Source organism: Marmota flaviventris, chromosome 17 (assembly GCF_047511675.1).
Source record: "Marmota flaviventris isolate mMarFla1 chromosome 17, mMarFla1.hap1, whole genome shotgun sequence".
In the NCBI taxonomy this organism is placed as follows: Eukaryota; Metazoa; Chordata; class Mammalia; order Rodentia; family Sciuridae; genus Marmota; species Marmota flaviventris.
In genome coordinates this window covers 43,832,792-43,857,210 of record NC_092514.1, presented here as the reverse complement: position 1 = coordinate 43,857,210, position 24,419 = coordinate 43,832,792, and the positions used below count along the sequence as shown (strand labels likewise).

General features: G+C 45.5%; 1 protein-coding gene and 1 long non-coding RNA gene across 2 annotated transcripts in view; both read left to right on the top strand.

Moving 5' to 3' along the window:
- The first annotated feature begins 282 nt into the window (after positions 1 to 282).
- On the top strand, positions 283 to 22,135 carry LOC139702529 (uncharacterized). Its single transcript, XR_011705146.1, has 3 exons — positions 283 to 487; positions 15,712 to 15,889; positions 22,026 to 22,135. It is a non-coding gene; the product is annotated as an uncharacterized lncRNA (long non-coding RNA).
- Positions 22,136 to 22,139: 4 nt separating this feature from the next.
- The window catches only part of Ypel2 (yippee like 2), a 38,986-nt gene continuing 36,706 nt past the window's right edge, over positions 22,140 to 24,419 (top strand). The window contains exon 1 of the mRNA XM_027950275.2: positions 22,140 to 22,339. Coding sequence (XP_027806076.1) covers positions 22,223 to 22,339 — 117 coding nt within the window. The 5' untranslated portion in view covers positions 22,140 to 22,222. The remainder of the gene's footprint in view (positions 22,340 to 24,419) is intronic.

Here is a 24,419-nt window from a genome sequence, read left to right as displayed (position 1 = left end):
GGGTACAAACCCCAAATCCATACAGCCTCCTCCCAGGCGCAGAAAGCCCACCCATGCTCATCACCCTTTCTTCCAGCCCCGCTCGCTAGTTGTCGGGACCGGCCGGACCCAGGACTCGCTGCACTCCCCGCACCCAAGACCGGCCAGGGCAGAGGGGTGGGGGGTGGGAGATAGGGGAAGCAGGGGGCGGAGTTCCGTCCTCCGCTGATTGGCTCTGTGCGGATGGGCTGCGGCCGTGCCAGGCCAACCCGTGTCGTGTTGCTATGTGCTGAGCCGAGGGGATAGGCGCGGGGGCGCGTCCGTCACGGGGCAGCCCCCGGCCCGGACTTGAAGGGATGCAGAGTGGCGGCGGCGGCGGCGGCAGTGGCGGAGACTGTGGCTTTAAGAGCGCGCCAGCAGCGGGCGATCCAGCCGGGCTGTCCCTCGCTGCTGCGCACCCCCGCGGAGCCGAGCCCGGCGCTGGCCGGACGGGGCAGCCTGCTGCCGGGTAAGCGAGCCGGGAGCCGGGAGCCCGGCGCGGGCTGGGCGCGCGTGGGCGTAGGGCGCGCTGTCAGCGCGGGCTCTTCGCACTGGGCACTGGACACCCGTCCGCAGCTCCCTCCGGCCCGGATCCCGCGGAGGGCGCAGCGCCCTGGGCCCGGCGGTACGGCTGCGAGGTCCCTTGTGGGGTCCCCGTGGGGGCCGAGGAGCCGGGGGCGGGGAGCGGGCCGCCGGGGCCACGTGACCGGTTTGTTTACAAACACTGCCCGGCCCGGTGGCGGCGGCGGAGGAGCCCAGGTGGCGCGGGTCCCTGGTTCGGGGCTGGGGACCCCCTGGCGAGGAGCCCGGCAAGTCTGGGGACTGGGAGACCGAGTCTCTGCTTCCTTGTCAGCGTCGTCCCTGAGGATTTGAACGCTAATGGGTCAGGCAGGGTGGGGGCTTCGGACGTTTTCTGTCCCCGCGTGACGCTGCGTGTTCTCTGGAGACCCTTGGGTCGGGAACGCGGCCCTGGGGGACTGGCTGTCCTCGAAACTCTCGGGAGCGCTTCGCCAGCCCTGAGCCGAGGTAACCGCAGCGAGTTCCTGCCTGGCCGCTTCCCGGCGCCTCCCCACGGTGCTTGCCAAAGGGTGGGCGCGAGCTCTCCTGCCCAACGGAATGTGGGGGCCTCTGCCGCGGGGATCTCCCAGGGGCTGGCGCTGAGGGGCAGCCCCGACCCCTCTCTGCTTCAGGTTCTTACTGCTTGGCCGCTGACCTCTTCGGGGTGCTTTTCCTCAAATGGTGGGCTTTTTCTCCTGTCTGGGGCCGGGGAGGGGGACGCCATCTGGTTTTTGGACCTGTTGTCCTGGGGACTGCCATCTCTGACTTCACTCCTAGCTACAAGAGTTAAGAGTGCGTCCTCCGTTTTTATCTGATCGGTGTATAGCTGACCCACAGCCAGGTCTCTGCTAATAGCACGCGGAACTGCTCCTGAGTCTTGCAGGGTTTTTTGCTTTTTGATCTCCTTGCTTATTTGCTCTCCATGCAACGTGGTGGTGGTGGTGTGGGGGGTCTTTTGAGTGAGTCTTTGTCTTTGGTGTGTCATAAAGCTAACAAGATAGTTAGCTACTCATCTCCCCGCGCCCTCCCGCTTCTTTTCTTTCTCCCCTTGTTCCTCTCTTTTCCAGCAAGATTGGGTTCCCCGTTCCATGTCTTTGGACAAGAAGGGCAGAGGTCTTTCTGGTACCCCACATATAGAATGTTAGAGGAGTGAGGGAATCTATGGGGTTGAGAAATTAAGTAAATCTCACTAACTGTGCCATGGGACTTAATCTCACAAGCTTGGTGCTCCCCAGTGGTCTCTTGGTTCTGGTGTCACAGGATCTGTGATGAGTGAGATTGGATTCACCCCTCCCTGCCTTTGTTCTTACCTAGTCTCTGCCATAGGACCTCAGAGGTGGGTCTAATCTGAGTTCCGTCCATCTGTTCCTCATTTCCTTAGTACTTAATGCTGTGACTATCATTTCTCTAATGAGGAGCATTTTCATTCTCTGAACTGAGTGATAGGAGTGGCTACAGGTTCTTTCCCCCAGGGATAAGGCCTATCCTGAGGAGAGTTGTGTAAACTTCCCTTTGGTACCACCCTTTGTCCCCACCTGCACCATAGAGTAGCAAGCGGTCTTGGGCTCACCCTTCAGTTGGGCTTTGCCTTATTAACTTGGGATTCAGTGACACTATTTCTTGAATCTGTCTTTATCTTTGTGCTTGTACTAAAATCAAGAAGCTTAGAGTTAGGGGTGGAAAATGGGATAGAAGCCTGGTGCTGTGACACATTGCTGTAATCCCATCCACACCAGAGGCTGAGGCTGGAGGATAGTAAGTTCAAGGCCAGTCTTGGCAACAGAAAGACCCTGTCTAAAAATTAAAAAAAAAAAAAAAAAAAAAGGACTGGGGATGTAACTTAGTGGTAAAGCATCATTGGATTTAATCCTCAGTCAAAAAGAAGAAAATAAACAGCATGTATAAAAATGCTATTTTCCTTATTTCCTCTAGGAACATAATTTTCAGACATTGAATGGGATCCACCATGAGGAATACATTTACTGCACTGTACAGGTCCCCAACTGAAATAAGTTCCAGGAAACAGTAATTATTGCACTTACTACCTGCAGTGTGTTCTGTTTAATTTTTTATACTTCATTTAAAAAAAAAGTGAACTGCTGGTATGACTCATGAATTTGATTTCCTAACCAAATGGGTCATGACCCACAGTTTGAGAAACCTCGCTTTTGGGTGGAGGTCCTCAGACTTAAATGTACAAAAAGATTACCCTGATCCCAGTAGTGATTAAAAATAGTTTGTCAGGCCATTCTAGAGGTGTTTATTTTCAGTGGGGCACAGAAATCTGCTTTTCTTTTCTCTTTTTTTAAGCCCAGGATCTATGCATGCCGGGCAAGCACTCTGCCACTGAGGTACACCCTAACCTTTTTATCTATTTTTGGTACTGAGGATGGAACCCAGGGACTCCTTACAATTGAGCTACATCCTTTTTTTACATTTTCTTTTGAGACAGGGTCTCACTTTGTTGCTGAGGGTCTCACCAAATTACTGACACTGGTGTCAAATTTGTGATCATGCCTCAGCCTCCCAAATCACTGGGATTATAGTCATGCTCCACCATGCCTGTTTCTTTTAAAATTTTTCATATTCAGACAGGGTCTTGCTAAGTTGCCCAGGCTGGCCTTAAACTTGCCATCTTCCCACCTCAGCCTCCTGAACACTTTTATTTTTACTTTTTATTTTCTGTCTTCCACTTGGGAGCTCTGGAGCAGAAGGCTTTGGAATCTGCATTTTTAATGAGTGGTCCATAAGATTGTGATGCAGGTGGCTGATTAGAAACTCTGGTCTAGTGGGTGTTGGTGGCAATGAGCTATAAAAGGCATTAAGTTGGATGTGAAGTACAAGATCAGGTAAATAGCCCATACTCCATGCAATCCTGAGATCACTGAGTCACCAGTCACATTCTTAGGCTTTGGAACGTCTAAGGGCACAGTGTAGTTTGTTTTCAACTGTATGAAGCAGTTGGTGTTCAGAGACTGGCAGCCCTCTCTCTCCCTGCTCCACCCCAGCTCATTTGAGGGCTGCTGTTCACTGTTCTGTGCCACTGGATGTTTCTAGGTGCGTGGGGGTTGGGGATGTGAGTAGTGCTGATGAGCTGCTGTTCTGTTCACAGAAGAAAGGTTGATTTTTGCTTAATATCTGGATGGTATTCCAGACTGTAGCCAGTGGGAAAGGTCGACTGGTGACTTTATTTGGGGGGTGGGGTAGGGGAGTGAAGGGCTTGTTGCATCAGATATTAACAGAGACACAAGTTCCCACACCTCTTGGTCTACTCAGCTTTGGTTCTTTCCCACTGCTCCTTTGTGCAGGTGGATCTTGTTAGTCATCCAGTTTCTGATGCTGTTTCCTCTACCTTCTAGCACAAACATGTATACAACGGATGCAGTCACATCTTAGGTTTCCCCCTCTTGTGTGCATATAGGTCGGTAAAAGAAATTGCTTTGAATTAATCAAAGCTGCAAGTTGGTTTCAAAAAGGACTCTTAAGTTATCCTAATTCAAATTCAGCTATTCCTTTTTTTGGCGGAGGGAGCTTTGGGGATTGAACCCAGGGGTGTTTAACCCACTGAACAATATCCCCAGCCAGCCTATTTTTTTTTTTTAATTTTTTATTTTGAGACAGGGTCTCACTCTGTTGTGTGGGCCTTACTAAGTTGCTGAGGATGGGCTCAAACTTGGAATCCTCCTGCCTCAGCTTCCCGAGTCTCTGGGATTACAGGTGTGTACCACCACATCTGGCCAGCTATGGTCCTTGTAAAGAAGTGCCTTATGCGGGAACATTAGCTGTGGGATTGTTTACATGTAATACTTTTCAGTTTGGCCAAATAGCTCACGTTCAGAATATTTAGTTTTGAGCATATGGGAAAAAGAAAGCAACAAATGTGGCAAGGGATAGGATATCTTAGGATACCTTAGGATAGGAAAAGCAGAGGCAAAAGATGCGCAGGTGAGATTCAAATGGAGGTTCAGGATCAGTTCCCTTTGTAAATTACCTCAGCATTTCCCTATGGTCTATCAACTCAACCACTAGGTGCTCCCACAGGTATAAATCTCTGGAAAAGGGAGAGGTATCATTTTGAATTTTAGCCTACAATGATGGAAAAGCCAGCCAGGGCCTGTAGGCTAAAGGTGTTTTGTTAGAGTTGACAGTTTTCAGTGTATCATTTTTAACAAAAGGTGGTAAAGTGCTTGGATCTGTAAAGGATTTCACTGGCCTGAATTTCTCTAGGAGCTGTGACTATAGCTCTGGAGGGCTTAGAAGTAAGTCAGGCCTGATGTGGTGGCGCATGCCTGTAATCCTAGCGGCTCTGGAGGCTGAGGCTGGAGGATCCCGAGTTCAAAGACAACTTCAGCAAAAGCTAGGTGCCAAGCAACTCAGTGAGACCCTGTTTCTAAATAAAAATACAAAATAGGGCTGGGGATTTTTGGCTGAGTGGTTGAGTGCCCCTGAGTTCAATCCCTGGTACCAAAAAAAAAAAAAAAAAAATTCACTCCCCTGCTTAGAATTTACCAATGTTTTCCTTTGCCCTTCAGCTCTTCAGATATAATCCCACTTTCTCTGTGGGTTGCATGGCCTGTCCCCTTCCTCCACCTTCTCCCACTAGTCCCCCCTTAGTGAACCCTGCTGCGTTCTGCTGCAGCTGCACTGGCCTTCCTGAAGTTTTTGAGAATGTCATATATCTGTTTGCCCCAAGGGTTTTCTACTGTTAGCCCTTCTTTTCAAGATCCCCTTTCTCCAAATTTTTGCATGACTGACTCCTTTTTCGCTTGGGTTTCAGAGAATCTTTCTGTGATCTAGAACAGTTGCCTCCCTCCTCAGCCTCGTTTGATCTTCTTAATTTTTTCAAAGCACTTTAGCACCATCTAGAAATAATATTGTCTACTTGTTTATTTGCGTGGAAGAATGAGAGCTCCTTGACTTTCTGCTGACAAAACTTGGCTTTGAGTGGGCACTGGATGAAGACCTATTGGTTGAATGAATGCATGACCAAGCAAGGCAAGGTTTCCAGTTTCTAAAGTAGCACTTTATTTGCTTTGTTTTTTTAAGAGAAAGAGGAAAAGAGGAAAGTGACTTTTTGTTTGGGGTCCTTGGATCGAACCCAGGGGGCACTTAACCACTGAGCCACATATCTAGCTCTTTTTAATATTTTAATTAGGGACAGGGTTTCACTGAGTTGCTTAGGGCCTCACTTAAATTTCTGAGTCTGGCTTTGAACTCCTCCTGCCTCAGTCTCACCAGCTGCAGGGATTACAGGGGTGGGCCTTGGTGCCTGGCAAAAGTACCTTCTTGTCCCAGGAAAAGAGACTAAAATTCCTTTTCCCAGGATAAGAAACTACTCTCTCAGAATTAGCTTTTCTTTTGTAATTTCTGCTTTTCACACTATTTGTCATCGCTTTTTTCCATTTATAAGTTGCCAAAGCTTTCAAAAGCTCTATTAGCGTGTTGTAGTTGTTAATAAACAAGGCTTGCCTCTTCCCCTGACCTTCTCTAGGCCTCACTGTTTTCTCTTGACAAACATTAGCATTTCTATCAGAAATCACATTTCACTAATACCAGGAGACACTAGACACGGGGCTAAGAGCCTAGGCTTTGGAATCAGAAAGAACTGGATAATTAGCTCTATGACCTTGGGCAATCGAAAATTCTCTAAATCTTTATTCCTTATTTGTAAAATGGGACTAATTATAGTTCCTATCACACAGGATTTATGGGAGGATTAAGTGAGAGAATGCAGGGGAACCAGGCACAGAGCCTGGCACATAAGCACCCAGCTAGCTAATAATAACACGCATGTTAGTGGTTGGAGTCTCCTCTTTGGCTGGCAGAAATCTGTTCCTAATCCATTGATTCAGGAATGGGCAGGGGGAGAGGAAGACTCCCAGATCTTACATTAGTATAAGTAAATGAATGGAAACCAGAAATGCCACATAAATCAGAACTGGCATGGAATTTAAAGATCATGTAATTACAAACTGCCTGCTGCCCATCTCTTAATAAGCACCTGCTTGGAAGAAGGACTATTTGTGAAAATTTCAGAAGGAAGTCTTGTCTACCTGTTGACCTGGCCATCTTGGCTTTATCCTCGATACAGCTACATAGTTGGGCCATATTATCTCAGTCTTTCTAGAACTGTTTTTACTGAGAAAACTTCAATGTCTGTTTTTGTGTTCATAGAAGGACACTGTCAGAAATAGCTTTATATAACTCATTTCTACTGTACTTATAAGGGTTTATATTATTGAAGACGTTCAATGCAACCTCTCTTTATGTTCCCTTTAAGAAGTTCATGGGAGAAATTCTTTCAGAACATGGTGCCAGGAAAAGCTTTGCCTCTCCCAGGGAACTGGTTTGCTTTTTCTTTGTGGACAATTGGAAATTTATAACTGCTCATATTTCTCCTTTTGCTTTGGCTGCCAGGAAGTGCGGAGCCACATTTGTGGCTTGATTTTAGTAACTGTATAGGGCCCTGCATCCTAATTTTTTTCCAGGGTTAACCTTTTAATTTTTGTTTTCTCTAATTTCAAGTGAATGATTTGTGACTTTAGATACAAGCTGGATAGATCCTGGATTGGTATAAAAATGCATTTAGGTATTTCATTTTAGAGATATAAACATTGAGGCTCAAAGAGATGAAAAGGACTTGCTTAAGACACTGGCACTAATTAGGGGAAAGAACAGAAACAAAACATACCTCTTGTTTATCAGGCTAAGGGCCCTTCCTACTCTACATTTCAGAAGAATACAAACTCCTAACCCAAACCCCAAATCACTCATCATCTCTCCACATTAGGCAAAGTTACTTTCTGTCTGTTAGGGGGCAAAGAAGCACTCTGCTATGGAGGTGCGGCTCTGGCTTAAAGTTGCACTTCTTCCTTGTCATTCTCTTATATGTTCTGAGAAATTTCTCTAGGCCCAACTGTAGAGATAGCCCATGAAGGTGGGTGTGGTGTTGCATGCTGGTAATCCCAGCCATTGGGGAGGCGGACGCAGGAGGATCACAAGTTCAAGATCAGCCTCAGCAACTTAGGCCCTGTCTCAAAATAAGAAATAAGAAGGGCTGGGGCTGGGGTTGGGGCTCAGTGGTAGAATGCTTGCAGGGCACTGGGTTTGATCCTCAGCACCACATTAAATAAATAAATAAATGTGTTGAGTCCATCTACAACTAAAAAAATATTTTAAAAAAGCGGTGGGGCGGGGGCGGGGGCTGCGTTGCTGAGGATATAGATCAGTGGTAGAGTGCCCTTGGGTTCAGTTGCCAGTAGGAAAGAGGAACCTCTGTCCTAGAGCTTAAATTTAACCTTGGTTTTGTTTTATTTTCTTGGGTAATAATCATTCAACAGATAATAAGGCCTTTGGGAGATAAAGATGAGTTAAGCTATGGACCCTGCCCATAAGAGCATATTCTCCAAACAGCCAGAGTACAAGGTAGCAAGAGTTTAAAGTCATTACAGAGATATGGAAAAGAAGGCTGATTTGGTTGGAGGTAGTCCTGTAAAGGATGAAGAGAATTTATTTAAAATATTTTATCAGTTGTTGTTGGACCTTTATCTATTTATATGTGGTGCTGAGAATCAAACCCAGTGCCTCAAATGTGCTAGGCAAACGCTCTATCACTGAGCCACAACCCCAGCCCGAGGAAGAGAATTTAAACATACAGAAACATTCCAGGGACCAAGGATTCATTTCCCCAGGTCTTCTTTCTGGCTTGTCTGGGTAGGAAGGATCCATTTTGGGAGTGGAAAGGGACTTGAGTCCTGGTACTAGTTCTTTCTAGTTGTGTGACCTTGGGCAAACAGTTTAATTTATCTTGAACCTTTTCCTCATCTAGAAAACAGGGATAATCATAATCATGCCTACCTTTTTGAGCTGCAAATTTTTTTCCTGTGCTTTTCTGGGTTGTGAAGAAGTGAGATAATAATGCATAGCAAGTACTTGGTCCTTTATTGGAGGTGGTCTCGTAAAGAACAAAGAAGATTTAAAAATGCAGGAGCACACCAGGGGGAACTGCATGCAAAGGCACAAGGTATGAAGGGGAGAGGGAATGTATGAAGAGTGCTCAGCAGGTACTTGAGATATGGGAAAGAGAATGCCGGGGTGCTGCTTGGGCTGCCATTGCCGCAGCTAAGAGCAATGGCAGGGAGCTGCGACTTCCATTCACAGTGGAATGCCTTTAAAATTTTTTAAAATTTATATATTCTCGAGGCAGGGTCTCGCTAAGTTGCTGAGTCTGGGCTTGAACTTGGGATCCTTCTGCCTCAGCCTCCTGAGTCACTGGGATTACAAGGGTGTGCCACTGTTCCTGGCTCATAGTAGAACACTTATGGTAGAGCTAGCTGTGAACAGTGGCCAACTGACATGAATTAAAAAGTATCATGAATAGGAGACTATGAGATAGGGTCTATATTATTTAGGGCCTCACTAAGTTGCTGAGGCTGGCCCTGATCTTGCTATCCTCTTACCTCAGCCTCCTGGCTGCCAAGAGAATTCCTGGGGCTCACCAAAGACCTACAAAAATATTTTATTTTCAGAATGGGGAATCTGTAATAAAAACAAATGGTAATAACCCACACCCTACCCCACCCTAATATTTCCTGCAGCTTTTATTTCCCCCACTTGCATTTTTCTAATGCAGCCAACTCCACACATGTCTGGGTTCTGGAAACCCCTAGGGTAGTGGTTAATCACCTTGGCAGAAATCACCAAACATCCTTGGCCTTACCTTTCCCTTGCTCTATTTTTGCCTCTTCCTTTTCTATGTAGCCCTCGTCATTCATTATATTTGTCTCCCCTTTGTCTCTTCTTTTATTACCTTGGTGTTTGTCCATTGGGGACCCTCTCTAACTTGACCCACTGCCAGATGGAACTTAAGGTATAAATGAATTATTTTTCAGTATTTGCTGTATTAAGGGTATGTAAATGTGCATTTTATGTAAACCTAAATTCAATGGTGCTTTTAGTTTTACTCATGAGACTCTTAATTTTTTCCTTTAGGATTTGAGTAAAAAAGGCCCAGACTTAACTGCAGCCTTGGAACTAAATGTTCCACCACCAAGAACCAAAACCCAGCTATGTCTTGTGCTCATCTATTGTCCTACCTTCTGGTTCCTTTTCTTTTGGATTTTCTCTCATTTTTGCAATTTAATGTTGGAGCACTGAGTCTGGTGTTTTAAGAGGGTGCAGCATCTTCTTTTGACATTATTATTAGTTTACTGGAACTCTCCTATTTTGCTGAAAGTTCTAGAAGGTTAAAGGACCAAAGTTTTGCTTCCCCAGGCACCTCTCTGGCTTGTCTGGGTAGGAAGAATCCAGTTGGGAGTGGGAAGGGACTTGAGTTCCAGTCTAGTCCTTTTTAGTTAAGTGACCTTGGGCAAATAGTTTGACTTCTCTTGAGCCTTTTCCTCATCTAGAAAACAGATAACTGCCAGCACCCTGAGCACATGCCTGTAATTCCAGGGATTTGGGAGGCTGAGGTAAGAGGATAGCAAGATCAAGGCCAGCCTCAGTAACTTAGTGAGGCCCTAAAGAACATACTCCCTGTCTCAAAAAATAAAAAAAGGGCTGGGGATGTGACTCAGTGATAAAGCGCCTCTGGGTTCAATTCCCAGTATTCCCCTCCCTTTATAAAAAGGGATAATTATCATAATGCCCCCCCCTTTTTGTAGATGGACACAATACCTTTATCTTATCTATTTTTATGTGGTGCTGAGGATCGAACCCAGTGCCTTACACGTGCCAGGCAAGTGCTCTACCTCTGAACCTCAGCCCCAGCCCCATAATGCCTGACTTTTTGAGTTGCAAAGTTTTTTCTATTCTTTTCTCTTTTTTTGGGGGGTTGTTATGAAGAATAGAGATAATGATGCATATCAAGTTTTTGTCCCTTCATTGACCCATAATAGGGAATTAATAAGCTGTAGCATCCAGAGGCTCATTGGCAGTTGCTGGGGCCTTTTCCTTCCCTTCCCCACTGCTCATCCTTCAACCAAGGCTTCCTGAGCTTGTACTTCATGCCATGCTTTGGGCTAGTAATGAGGGATGATTAACCAGACAGTGTCTCTGGCCAGAAATAGCTCACAATCTAGTAGGAAGGCTGACCCATTAAACAACCAGCTTTGTGGAGGCTTCTTGAATTATACGACAAAGCCATATTGGCAGTGTGCTTGTCTCCCCTCCATGTACCAGGCCTGAAAGGGAAAAAGGCTTTAATTATTTATAAAATCTACTTGCTGTTCCCATACAGAGAAGAAATCCAGGCATTTACTGCAGAGTCAGTTTCTCCCACCTGGCGCCCTTTCCTATCCTTTATGAAATGACACCATTATTTCTAAAACAAAAATCTATCCATCTTTGGGCTGGTGATGATTGGGTATTTAGACATACCAGCATCCTTTTGAAGATGCCTCTTCCATTTTTTACTCTTGAGTTCTAAAAAGTTCAGTTTCCAAATTCCAGTTGTGGAAAGGCAGGGGGCCCAGCCTCCTGTGTCAGAGTCTAGAGTTTTGGGTTTATTTGAATGGGGAGATGAAAGTGAGAAAGCCAAAGGCGTGCTGACAGCTGAACAAGGGAATTGTATTGGCAGATTTGTGATGGATGGTTTGTAGCTAATTGGGGCCCCAGCTGTGCCCTGGGGACCAGCAGTTAAAGAGAAATCAAGGTCACACAGTGCCCATAGTCCAAAAGACATTCATTTATTCTGCAGATATCTGAGTTTGGGAAACATGAATACAATCAAATAATCACTTCAATAAAGAAAAACAGCAATTGTCAATATCGCCGAGTGTGTGGAATAGGCGACCTGACTTAGTGGGAGTTGGGAAGTGTTCCCTGGTGAAATAACTTCTGAGGATAAGCTATATCACCCATCTAATTTTCTAAGATCATGTTTTCTTTCTTTGTCTCTCTCTCTCTCTCTTTGCTGGGGATTGAACCCAGAGTTACTTTACCACTGAGCTATATATCCCCAGCCCATTTTATTTTTTAATTTCAGACAGGGTCTTGCTAACTTTCCCAGGCTGGCCTTGAGCTTGCAATCCTCCCTCATCCTCCCAAGTTGTTGGGTCTGCAGGCAGGCCCCATCCTGCTTGGGAAAGAAAAGGATCCCTTTCCTTCTTGGCCTAAAGCAAGCTTGACCTTCATTTTTCTCTGAGTCTTGCCTAGAGCAGCAGCTCAGACTGCCCTGGGGGTTTTGTGGGGACCACCCTGGGAGGAGACTCCTAGATTAGAAGTCTGAGAGTTTCTATAGGGGTCCAAAAGTCAGTGCCAGACTGGTTTAGGCCACTTGGGAAAATGCCCTATGGGGTATTCTAAACTGTGAAGGGCTAGGAGTGGCAGTAACAGAAATGTGTCTGCTGTCTGACAGCAGCTTGGTAAAACTGTCAGAGGTTCACATGGTGTGGCTCATCTGATCTATAACTCCGCAGTACTAAGTTTCAGACATCATCAACCAGTTTCAGCAAATGGGTGTCCCAGGAATTGGGCTGGCTTTATAATCTGGGGGAGTGTTAATGGCGAGTCCTATGAAATGCTCAGAACTAGATATTTTAAATGTATTGGATAGTGGCACAGTAACTAAGGAGATTTAAAAAGAAAAAAAAAAGCTTTATATGGCAGAATGATTTCCCTGATGGTTATTCATTTTACTCAGTTAACATTTTTCAAGAATCTCCAATGTGCTGGGCATGGTGGCGCATGCCCTTAATCTCAGTTACTCAGGAGGCTGAGGCAGGAGAATCGCAAGTTCAAAGGCAGCCTCAGCAACTTAGTGAGGCCCTAAGCAATTTAGTGAGACTCTGTCTCAAAATGAGAATAATAAATAAATAAATAAAAGGCTGGTAATGTAGCTCAGCAGTAAAGCACCCCTAGGTTCAATTCCTGGTGCAAAAAAAAAAAAAAAAACTCTAATGTTTTGGACACTAAATCCTGAGGAACACACTGAGGGATGCCCCATAAGACTAGACTTTTTTTTTTTTTCTTTTGTAAACAATTAGCACAAAAGCTATTAGTACTTCAGCCAAAGACTGGACTTTTGACTGCAGGAAGTTCCCAGTCTGATGAGGAGAGACTCATGAGCAATGTAATAAAATGCCATCCCAGATAAAGGTAAAGTTTTTCTTTGCTGGCAGCAGGGTCCACCAGCTCTGCTTAGGGTCGTATTTGAGCTGGGTATTAGAGGATGAATAGGCATTTACTAAGCACAGAAGGTAGGTTAAGACATTGGAGGTAATGAAACATTGAGAAAAAGCACAGGGTAGTGACCAGACTTGGTGTGTTAGGCAAACAGTTTTAGACTGGAGTTTGGGGAAGTGATGAGAATATAGAGTTGGGAACAGGCTCTTCATGTCACCTGACAGGTTGGACCATGTCCTATAGGCTGCTAGGAAACCACTGGAGATTTAGAAACACGAGGAGATGTGATTAGATTGTATTTTATAAATAGAATTCTAGAATGGGCTGGAGAGGTGAGAGCTGAGTCAGGGAGTCCAGTAAGGGAGCAAACACAGTACTTCACTGTGATAGTGGATGGGCCTGGGGGGGGGGAGGGGGTGGCTGCTGGTGACTGAGGAGAGCAATGGAAAGGGGGATTTAAGAGAGAGAACCAACTGTCTAGGGGAGAAATGAAGTTTGATGTGGAAGGGAGAGGGAGGAAAGGGTGTTTCCTGCTTAGGCAACCGGCCTTCAAGAGGAAGGAACAGAATTGGGGTGAAGGTGACAGGGGCAAAGGAAACAAATGATAATGGTATTTTGTTCCATTTTGCAATGCTGGGCATGGGATCGGGCCTTGCACATGCAAGGCAAGTGCTGTGCCACTGAGCCACACCCCAGCCCAAAAGGTTGAGGTTCAGAGAGGTGGAAGAGCATGATGAAGCCATGATATTTCAGGAGAAAGCAGCTGAACACTGCACCAAGCTACAGGGTTAGCAGCCGAAGGTATTAGTGTTTGCACCTGGCATCTGGAGGCTGCCCATTCTTTTGCTACTCAAGATCCCAGTTAGGGTAAATGATGTTCAGGAGGCCTTACTGGAAAGCGCTGTAGCTCTTCCACTCCTCTGGAGGATCCGTATTGTATCAGTGGATCCAGCAAGACAATCAGAAAAACAAGTCTTTGGCCTCTCCTGGCTTGACCTGACTCTGTAGAATCCCATTTACTCAGTTGTACTTGGATACTTGTTATGCTGTCTCTCAAAGGAACAACTTTATTTTTTTTAATACCAGGGATTGAACCCAGGGGTGCTTAACCACTGAGCCACATCCCCAGCCCCCACTCCCTTTAAAATTTTTTTTTTTTTCTTGAGACAGGGTTTTGCTATGTTGCATAGGGACTCATTGAGTTGGTGAGGCTGGCTTTGAACTTGCAGTCCTTCTCTCTCAGCCTCCCAAGCTGCTGAGATTACAGGTTTGCACCAGGGTGCCCAGCTCAAAGGAATCTTGCAAGGGGGTTATGGGCTAGGAGCTCTTGAGACATTCTGGGAATCATGTCCACTAAATGAGCTCAAAGCCAAGTGTAACTTCAGTAATTATGTCTATGTCCAGACTCTCCTTTTGTTTTTAATTTTACTATCCTAATTTCTTAATTTATTTTAAATCTTATTGTGTTGTATGTATTATATATATTATATATATATATATTAATATTTATATATATATTTTAATATTTATTATAGTTTTAGGTGTAGATGGACACAACACAATGCCTTTATTTTTATGTGGTGCTGAGGATCGAACCCGGGCGGGTCCCACCTGTGCTAGGCAAGTGCTCTACCACTGAGCCACAATCCCAGCCCTCTGTATGTTTTTGTAATTAATCTCAGATACTTTTGAGTTCTTTTGCTTATTTCTTTTGGTACTGGGGATTGGACCCAGGTGTACTCTACCTTTGAGCTTCATCCACAGCCCTTTTTAATTTTTGTTTTGAGACAAGGTCTCACTGTGTTGCTTAGGCTGGCCTTGAACTTGCCATCCTCCTGCCTCAGCCTCCTGAATTTGCTTGGATTAAAGGCATATGCCACCATCTCTGGATTTGTTATTTTTATAATTGAAAATGTAGAGAAACCTGAAGTAATATCTGATCTACTTGATAGTTGTTCAGCAATAGCTACTTCTGATATCTAGTAAATGGCATGCAAGTTGCAAGATGTTCAAGGGGAACTCCTCTTATATGCAGATGTTCTAACAGATGCAAGTCTTACATGGAGTCCTCCCCAGGTGAAGTGTCAAACCGATCCCACAGTAAAAACATTGCTCTGCGAACAGATGTTGGAAAGGCATATTACATCTCTCTCAGAAGGGCCTCTGTAATGCTGTCATGTTCTATGATCTCCCTAAAATCAAGGCCTTAACAAAATGAAGGTTGGTGGATGGATACTTTGCTCTGGGGCAGGACTGCAGGATTCAGCTGGCAGGCATCATTGCACATGGAATCAGGACTTTAAAGAGCAGAAGAAATCCTAGAGATCATGTAGGAGTATTGTCTATCAAATAATCCCCCTGAAATCAAGACTAGACCCTGTGTCCAGGTTTGAGATGAATGGTTGGCTTTGTTTATCAGGGAGAATGCCTCCTTGACAGTTCAGACTCGTTTTTTATTATTAGCTAGATGGATTTGAAGTACCACCTGGGTCAGTGCTATAAAAGAGGTATCTATAAAATGATGATATTGATTTTTTTTTCTGTGTATCTTGCACATCAGCTTGTGGCAGTTTTAATAGAGGATTTTCAGCGTAGTTTTCAAGAGTGGGGCCCCATCCTGAGATTAGCAGTCAGTACAGACCCCGTAGGTAACTTGTCTGATGCACTAAGTGGTGGAGTGTTCTGTTGTTTGGAATGACAGCAATAATATCAGGTCCCCAGTTAAGCTACAAAAGCCTACTTAAAGCACAATGTATCTTTAAGTGGATTAGTTTAGGCCCTAACCTCCTAACCACTGTGAATCAACCTGGGGCACAGGAACAATGTTGCCTTTGGTTGTGTGCATAGGAACAGCTCCTTCACTCTTTCTCCCTTGCTGGGAAGGATGGTTGTAGCTAATCGAGGTTATTGAGTATTGACCAGGTGTCAGGTGCTGTGTTTGAATGCCTCACTTGCATCATTTGATTCTTTTGTCTCCTCTAGGAGGTAGACACTGTTGTTATCTCCTTTCAGGCTATTTGCCCAGTGGTAATGCAGCTAGTGAGAAGAACCCAGACTGAATCCAAGTCCATCTGCCTCTAGATCCTGCGCTGATGTCTGCACTGCTGTCCGCTCTTCCTGTGTGGCGGACCAGAGATCCTGGGTCTCTCCTGCCTTCTCTGGGTTCAGGATTCTGGTGCGATTAGGCTGGGTAAGGAGGACAACACTGGTGGGTTACAGGCTTTCCACAGGCATTTGATCTCTTGCTCTTTTTCTCGCTTTCTAGTCTCAGAATTGGCTTGCCAGCTCGCCTTCCACTGCCACCACTGTTTATCAGGGCTTTTCACATTCCTCATGGATGGTTGAACAGAACATGGGTACTCAGTCATGGTCCTGCCTTCCAGATTAGAGGTGTGTGCCACTGTGCTTGACTGCTGCTGCTATTTTTTTTTTTTTAACATAGCCTCAGTGATGTAAAGAATAGGCATGGATGCCAATTACAGACCTCCTTTGATTAATTTCTAGGATTTAAAAGGTCACCTCTAAGCCAGGCATGGTGGCACACAACTGTAAACCCAGTAAAGGCAGCCTCAGCAATTTAGTGAGGCCTTAAGTAACTCAGCAAGATCCTGTCTCAAAATTTAAATAAAAAACAGCTGGGGCTGGGGCTCAGCGGTAGAGCACTTGCCTAGCATGTGTGAGGCACTGGGACCCAGGGTGACTTTGCCTCCTTCTTCATTATGTGGAGGGGACCTCTTTCATGTGTGCTACCTGCGCAGACAGGTGAACTGGTTCAGCTCCCGGTCCAGTGAGAAGCAGAGGAAATTCATTTCAGTGATGGTGTTTAGTGACTGCTATGCTGTTGAGCTCAGGGGGTACAACAAGGACCACAAGTGACCCCTCTAGTAGAAGATGCAGAAGCAGAAAAAGAATTCCAAGAGGATTAAGCCAGGTAAACACAGAAGGGGCCATTGAGCTAATGTTGAGGTGACATTTGAGTGGTCTCTTTTTTAAAAATTTGTTTTTAGATACATGACAGTAAGGTGTATTTTGACATTATATACATACATAGGGTGCAACCCATTACAGTCTTGATCTCATTCTTGTGGTTGAACATGATGTGGAGTTACACTGGCCGTGTATTCATATATGAGCATAGGAAAGTTATATCCAGTTCATTCTACTGTCTTTCCTATTCCCATCCCCCCTCCCTTCCCTTCATTCTCCTTTGTCTAATCCAATGAACTTCTATACTTCTCCTCCATACCCTCCGTGGTTATGGGTTAGCATCCACATATCAAAAAGAAATTTTGACCTTTTTTTTTTTTTTGCAATTGGCTTATTTTATTTAGCATGATAGTTTCCAGTTCTATCTTTTACTAGCAAATGCCATAATTTTATTCTTTTTATGGCTGATTAATATTCCATTGTGTATATATCTTTTCTTTTTTTAGTTGTAGATGGACACAATACTGTTATTTTATTTGTTTATTTTTATGTGGTGCTGGGGATTAAACCCAGTGCCTCATGCATGCTAGGCAAGTGCTCTACTACTGAGCTATGACCCCAGGCCCCCCCCCATTTTCTTTATTCATCTGTTGAATATGAGCACCTATGAGCTGAGTTTTAGGGGACAAGTGAGGGTCTGGAGAGGAGAGGTGGGAAGATTGTGTCACATTGAGGGAATGGCATTAACAAAGCCATGGGCATGTGAATTAGGTATGGAGTGTTGGGAACTATAAAGAGCTTCATCCGAGTTGCCCAAATCCTAAGTACTTGGAATACATACCTGGAATTTATTGTATGGTTACTACATGCCAGGCACACATGCTGAGTGCTTTGTATCTCTTAATTTAGTTAATCCTCACAAGAGCCTTATCTAGTAGATATTATGATCTGAGATCCAGAGAGCTTAAGTAATTTCTTCAAGGTTGCACAGCTAACAAATGATGTAGCTGAGATTAGAAACTGCTTCCAGGTCTTGTGAGCCACTACCCTGTATTGCCTTTCTGAACATCATGAGAATAATGACATCATCAGATCTGCTTTTACGATAGACAACAATGGCTAAAATGCAGAGGGTGGATTTGAAGGAGAAAGAGGCTTACGAGCTTGTCAGGGTTGCATAAATCTGACAGCATGGCCTCCAATGAAGCCACCTCTTGGGAAGACTTTCATCTCAGCACACTCCATGCATCTTTCAGTGTCGTCACCAGCTGGTCTCACCTTGAAAAGGTCATTCTGGGATTGGGGAGATGTTGTCTCCATGGCACCATCTTGTAGGGTGCTTCAATACAGAATAAAGAGTCCCAATGGAGGCGGCAGGCCACCCATTCCACTAGGGTGAATCTAGCTACACACAGGCTTTGGGTTCAATTTGATTTGAAAGCAGAAAAGCAATGAAACTCAGAGTCCACTTGTATTCCAGTCTTCACCTACTTTCCGCCAAACACCCCATGGAAACAATGATACAGAGGCACACCTCGAGGATGGCCTGGTCTAGTCTGGAGGAGTTGCTTCCTCTCGTGAGTTCCATGTGCCTGGTCAGTTTCTGTGGCCATGTGTGATGGTCTGGTCTGGCTAACACAGCACTCCTCAGTTTCTTCATGGCTTGATTAAAAAATGCGTACCTACTACCCTTCTCTCCTGGTGACACTCAGAAGGTTCCATTCTAAATTCCAGCTGGAACTGTGGCCCCTGATGAAAGGGGCCTGTCTGTCAGGCAGGCCAGCCAGGTTCCGAGTGCGCTCCCTCTGCCTTTGGCTCTTGAGGTGGTGTATCTGAGATCTTTGTTTTTAATCATAATATTTCCCGTTTTTTCTTTCCATGCTGAGCCAGCTGGGGGTGGTAGCAAATCTTTCTTTAATTTCCACTGTGATGGATTATTAGTTCACTTAAAATGCTGTTTAATTTGTACATGTGCCCTGAGGCTTTAAAATACCGAGTTAATTTGATTATTGTTGGAGATCAATTTGGACTCCACAAAATGCTGAACGGGTTGGATTCATGAAGCCCCTGGACCCTGTCGCCCCCTCAGTAGGGATCAAAGTCCAAAACTTAAATGCGCTATAGACCTGTACCCTTAATTCACCCCTTTAAAAAAAAATCACCAGTTAAATTTTCCTTTCTAAGAATTGACTCAAACAAGCAGGTTTCTCAGTTTTCCCTGAGAAGGGAAGAAGGCAGCACCAGGTGGATATATTCTTCAGTCCCTGGCTGAAAGATAACTTCTGTGATTTCAGCCTGCTCCTTCCTTTCTTCTTAGCCACACCGGCCTTTTCTTGTTTCAGTGTCACCTTCCTCTCCCCCCGCTCTTTCTCATTTCTTCTGGCTTGTCCTGGGTCTCAACAAGAGGCATTTTCCAGTAATTTCCCTCTTCCTTTGCTTCTTCCCAGGGAAGGGGTCACATCTTCAGGATGCCTGTGGATTCATATTAAAGAGCTGAGTGAGGGCAGGTAGCTCAGTGGTACAACACTGCCTAGCTTGGGGGAGGCCCTGGGTTCAATCCCAGTTACAGGGAAGGGGGAAAAGGTGGGGGGAGCAGAGCACTTGTATCACATTGAAGGCTAATGCTTGTCTAGACTTTCCAGGATTTTCAAGCACCAGACAGTCTGGGCCATTGCTCACATGGTGGATTTATTCTCCTGCATTTTAAGTTCAGAGCCATGGTGAACAGTGAGTGTGCATGTGTGTGTGTTTTGGGACACACTTACATTTTTAAAAATGGGTATTGGGGGTTTAACTCTGGCAGTTTACCACGGAGTCACATCTCCAGGCCTTTATTTTGAGACTGGGTTTCACCAAATTACTTAAGGGCCTTGCTAAGTTGCTAAGGCTGGCATTGAACTTGCAATCTTCCTGTATCCATCTCCTGAGTCACTGGGATTACAGGCATGTGTCTTGGTGCCTGGCTGACACACTCACATTGAATACAGAGTGTAAATGCTTATTCTGCAGAAAGTAGCCTTGAATAAGTTTTGGGATTCAGATTTGAAGTTGAGCATAACCAGAAACTTCTGCCTATGAACTTTTTTTGGGGGGGGGGGTTTCCTACAGAAGAGAAGTGAGAAAAGGAATAATTCTACTCGAGGGAAATGCATAATTTAGAAGCTGTCTGCATGCATAAGAAAACAGACCCTGTAGCTGCTCTGTAAACGCAGAAAGGCAGCCAGGGTCATTGTTTCCCTTTCTTCCCTTGGTGTTTACGTAAGACTGATGAGCCCAGTGCTCCCTGCTGGGCGGCCAAGGCCGTGGACTTCAGAAGCCTTGGGCCTGGGGAAAGCCTACTTCTCACATTCCTCTGTCTTCCTTACCCTAGCTGGCTTCCCCCTCCCTCTCTGGATATTCTGTCCTTCTTGACAGTAGAACAGACACTGGAAAGGTTGAAGTCATTTCAGGAAATCCCAAGATGGTGTCTGGCTCTTTCTACCACCTGTAACTCTGTTGTCATCCTGTAGCACTGGTCTGCTGTAGCCTGTTTTGTCCATTCACCTCACCCACTACCCAGAGGATGCTCAGGGGCTCTGGATCCAGGGGTTCATGTATCTTCCAGCCCTGTGTCCTGGGATGGCCAGGCCTAACTCTGAGGCAAAGCTAAGGGAATCATTTCCCACTTCTGTATCCTTCAAGTATTTCTTTTTTTCTTTTCTTCTTGGTACTAGGGATTGAACTTGGCAGCACTCAACCACTGAGCCACATCCCCAGCCCTATTTTATATTTTATTTAGAGACAGGGTCTTACTGAGTTGCTTAGTGCCTCGCCTTTGCTGAGGCTGGCTTTGAACTTGTGATCCTCCTTTCTCAGCTTCTGGAGCCGCTGGGATTACAGGAGTGCCCCACCTCGCCTGGCCTTATCCTTCAAGTATTTCTTTAAGGTGTGACATCCATGTGATCCGATCTCAGGTCTGTAAGGGAGAATAAGCAGAGAGACTTAATTCCCTGGCTTCAATCCCTCCAAACATCAGGCGTCTTGCATGTAGTTGGATGTGGAGCCAGTGTGACTCAGGGCTGCAGAAGGAATGTGTTCTTACTGTGGCACGAGGGGTAGTGACCACTGTTGTCCTGCAGCCTAGTGTGGTCTTGGCCATGCAGGAAGGCTCCAGGAGTACGATGGCATCAGGGACTGCTGTGGTGGGAAGGATGCCAAGGCGGAGGGTGGCTTCCCTTTGAAAGATTTGGTTCCAGTGAGGTTTAGAGGAAAAAAGAAGACTAGGAATTTGTAGGATTTCTCCAAAGTATCCAGATGGATCCCAGACATAAGCCAGCAAGGAAGATCTGATTTTGTTTGTGTGTGGTGTCTCTCCCCTCTCCCCATGCGCCTCTAAATAATTTTATCTTCAAAGCCTGACGCAGGTGTTAATTAACGCTCAGGATTCTCCTGGGAGGTAGACAAGTGGGAACACCATCCCCATTAGTGAAGTCCAGGGAATAGACAGGTGTCAAAGCCTGAGGTAGGTAAGCCACAGAGGAGCAGAGTGAGCCCCGGGCCTTGGAGCTGTTTCCTTAGACCTTCACTGGGACTAACCTGCTCATTTGGTTATCCTGGGAACCACCCACTTCCTCGGTGTCCTTGTTTCCCAGTAGAATAAAAGGTGAGGCTGTGGGAGGAGAGATGTTTGATATTGTGGGATGAATAATGGGAAATCCAAGGATTGAAGGAAAAATTTTTGTAAAATTCACTGTCTTTATGATTTTCAGATGAAGGAGCCTTTTTATGACATTGATTCACTCACTTGTTTTTGTTTTTAAAAATAAAAATGCATCTACTTCCGAGCAAGGTATTGCAAAGGGAATCACTACTCCCAAGGAGCTGGCTAGTTCTGCTGAATGGGAAGCTGATCCTTTGTACCCTGTGCTCAATCCCTAAGTAGAGACTGGTGTGGGGGTTGCTGCTTCTGCAAGTGGTGGCTTCATATGTTGGAGTTCTCCTGGCATCTGGCAGTGGATGGGAAATCCACACACGAATGTTGGATGGAGTGAATCACTAGAGGCTGAATTCTTCCTTGATCATTCACGTGGTCTACACAGGAAATGGGACCCTAAAATATCCTTTCTCTGGGGTTGTAGGTAGCTCATCTTCAATCCTGGACTTTGCCTGGGGATATTAATGCCAATTGGCTGGATAACTCTTGAAAGTGCCCGAGTTGATACTGAATCTCCAACTGTAGCAGAGCAGCAAGATTGGAGTGATTTCTTAAGCGTTGGGCAGCTTGGGCCCAGTTCAAGAAATAGTGAGGGGGATTATTTTATCCTGTAAGCGGTAGCCTTTTTCTGGGTGGCATTCAGACTCTACATGACTTATAGGAAGCCTTACCATATCAGCTAATGCTATTTTACTTGGTGCCGCAGGCTGCTGAGAACCAGCCCTCGACCTCTACTTGAGGGTCCTTCCTCTGAAGACGTCACCAGTGTGTGGAGCCTGCCCCACACCCACCCCCTGCCAAACCACGGCCTTTACCTGTGTCTTCCGGTGTTTCCCGTGCGACCCATCCTGTGGGAGTGCCTCGTGGGCTGCCCCAGAGCTCACCCCACGCTCAGCGGCGCCAATGGTGAAGATGACAAGATCCAAGACTTTCCAGGCATATCTGCCCTCCTGCCATCGGACCTATAGCTGCATTCACTGCAGGGCTCACTTGGCCAATCATGATGAACTCATTTCCAAGGTACATGTTTCCCGCAAGCCTTTCCTGCCTACCCCCGGGTGAGGGCACTTTTCCTAAAGTTACAGATGTTTATAAACTCTGCAAAGGGGCTGGGATATTTCTACTCTATTTTTTGTGTGTGTGTGTGCAGAGAGGGCTGACTCACATGACTGCCTCACTTTCTTGAGAAATCACTCCAAGTTGCAGGGACAGAGAAATGGTTTAATTTGTTATTTTGGAAATTAGATGTCACCCTTGTTGGAGGCTTTGGGGGCTGGCAGCTTGCAGGCCAGAGAAAGGATTAGAGCCTTCTGCTCAGCTTGTTTGGTTTAGTTGGCAGAATGTGGCAGAAGAGTGCTTTCTGCTTGGAAAGTGAATTCTAAGAGAGGTGGGGAGAAGAGGTTCTTATGGTTTTGAAGGGTTTTTGTTGTTCACATTGGTTTTGCAATGCTGGATACTGCACCCAGGGCCTCATGCATGCAAGACAAGGGCTCTGCCATCTAGCTACCTACACTGCCAGCCCCATTATAGTGGGGTTTGTTGACAAAGATGAGAGAGTCCCTGACAAGCCCCAGGGGAAGTTGTGAGACAGTGGCATTACTGAAATGAGTGGCCTTTGGGGAGAAACAAAAGTGTCCTGTTGAAGAGATGATCTACTGGCTCAGGGGGACCTTTTGGGCTTATGCATGAGGTAATATAGAATGACATTTGATCATAATCAGAAGAAAGACCAGACCTTGTTTTCCCTGAGGAGCGTTGGCAACAGCTTCTGTAGTTAGGACTGGGGTTAATAAGAAACAAATCCAACACCCCGTTGTGCGATTCAGGCACTGGACCCTCCTTCAGGCAGCATTCTCACGGGAGCTGCCACTCTCTTGGACCTATGTTCCCAGGGGAGGAGAAACAGGTTTTACTAGGGCTGCTTGACAAAGAGAGAAAGATCGTGGGAGAATTCTTCCCTCAACTGCATCTCAGAACTTGGACTTCATGCCATTAAAATGAAAACAAACCAACCTTTATGCAGATCCAGACTAAGTTGAAAAAGAAAATTAGTGCTGGGGATAGTAGCTCTTGCCTGTAATCTCAATGACTCAAAAGGCTGAGGAAGGAGGATCCCAAGTTCAAGGCCAGTCTCTGGAACTTAGTGAGACTCTGTCTGAAAATTTAAAAAAAAAAGAAAGAAAGAAAAGAAAAAGAAACTGGCTAAAGATGTGGCTCAGTGGTAGAGTGCCCTAGGTTCAATTCCCAGTACCATAAATAAATAAATAAATAAAATTAGTGTTGCTGACCTATTTATAAGAACTGCTGGAAAAGGTGGCCTTGCTTTCTTTACCTGTGGCTCAGTAGCCTCAGCCAGGCAGGGATGAGGGCTCCAGTCAACAGTGTAGACCCTTACAGTCTGACTGGCTGGTTAGACATAGGACGCAAAGAAGGTTGACAGAATAACCAGGTCTGTGTTAGCAGAAGATCTCAAATCGGCCCTGAGGACGGGGTCCCTTGTTCTCCATCTATGCCAGGATGTTTAGTTACCATGAGCTGGATGCCTCGGGCCCTCAAAGACTTAGCTGGACTTTCACTCTGTCCCACTTTCCGTTCTTTGTGATTCTGAAAATTATTTCCCTTTATTCTATTTATGTTTCAGCCAGCTTTTGGCTTCCTTTTATATCAACGAATCATCTTTTGTCAGATTCTCTTTGAGTTTGGGGGGAACCCTTTGTCAGGAAGTTTGGATGTGGGAGGCTTTGTCAGAGAAGAGAGCAGCCAGTCCTCTGGGCATTGGAAGCGGACCTGTGAGCTTGGAGGGGAATTGCAAAGTTGTCTTTTTTGGGAAAATCACCAAAGAAAGTGTTAGTCTAAATCTAGTGGGAAGCCAAGGCATCATTTTAACACAAGGAAAAAGTGCTATGTATGACATTGATGTACCAGTATAGTGCTTTTTAGCATCCGCTATGTACTAAAAACTGCTACTTGACACTTTTATAAATGCTATCCCATGAGAAGTCTTTAGGTCGTTAGTCATCTTTTATATTGATGGAGAAGCTGAGACCTAGAAAAGTTGCCCAGGATCTTGGATTGGACATTTGGAGAGAGTTATTGCTTG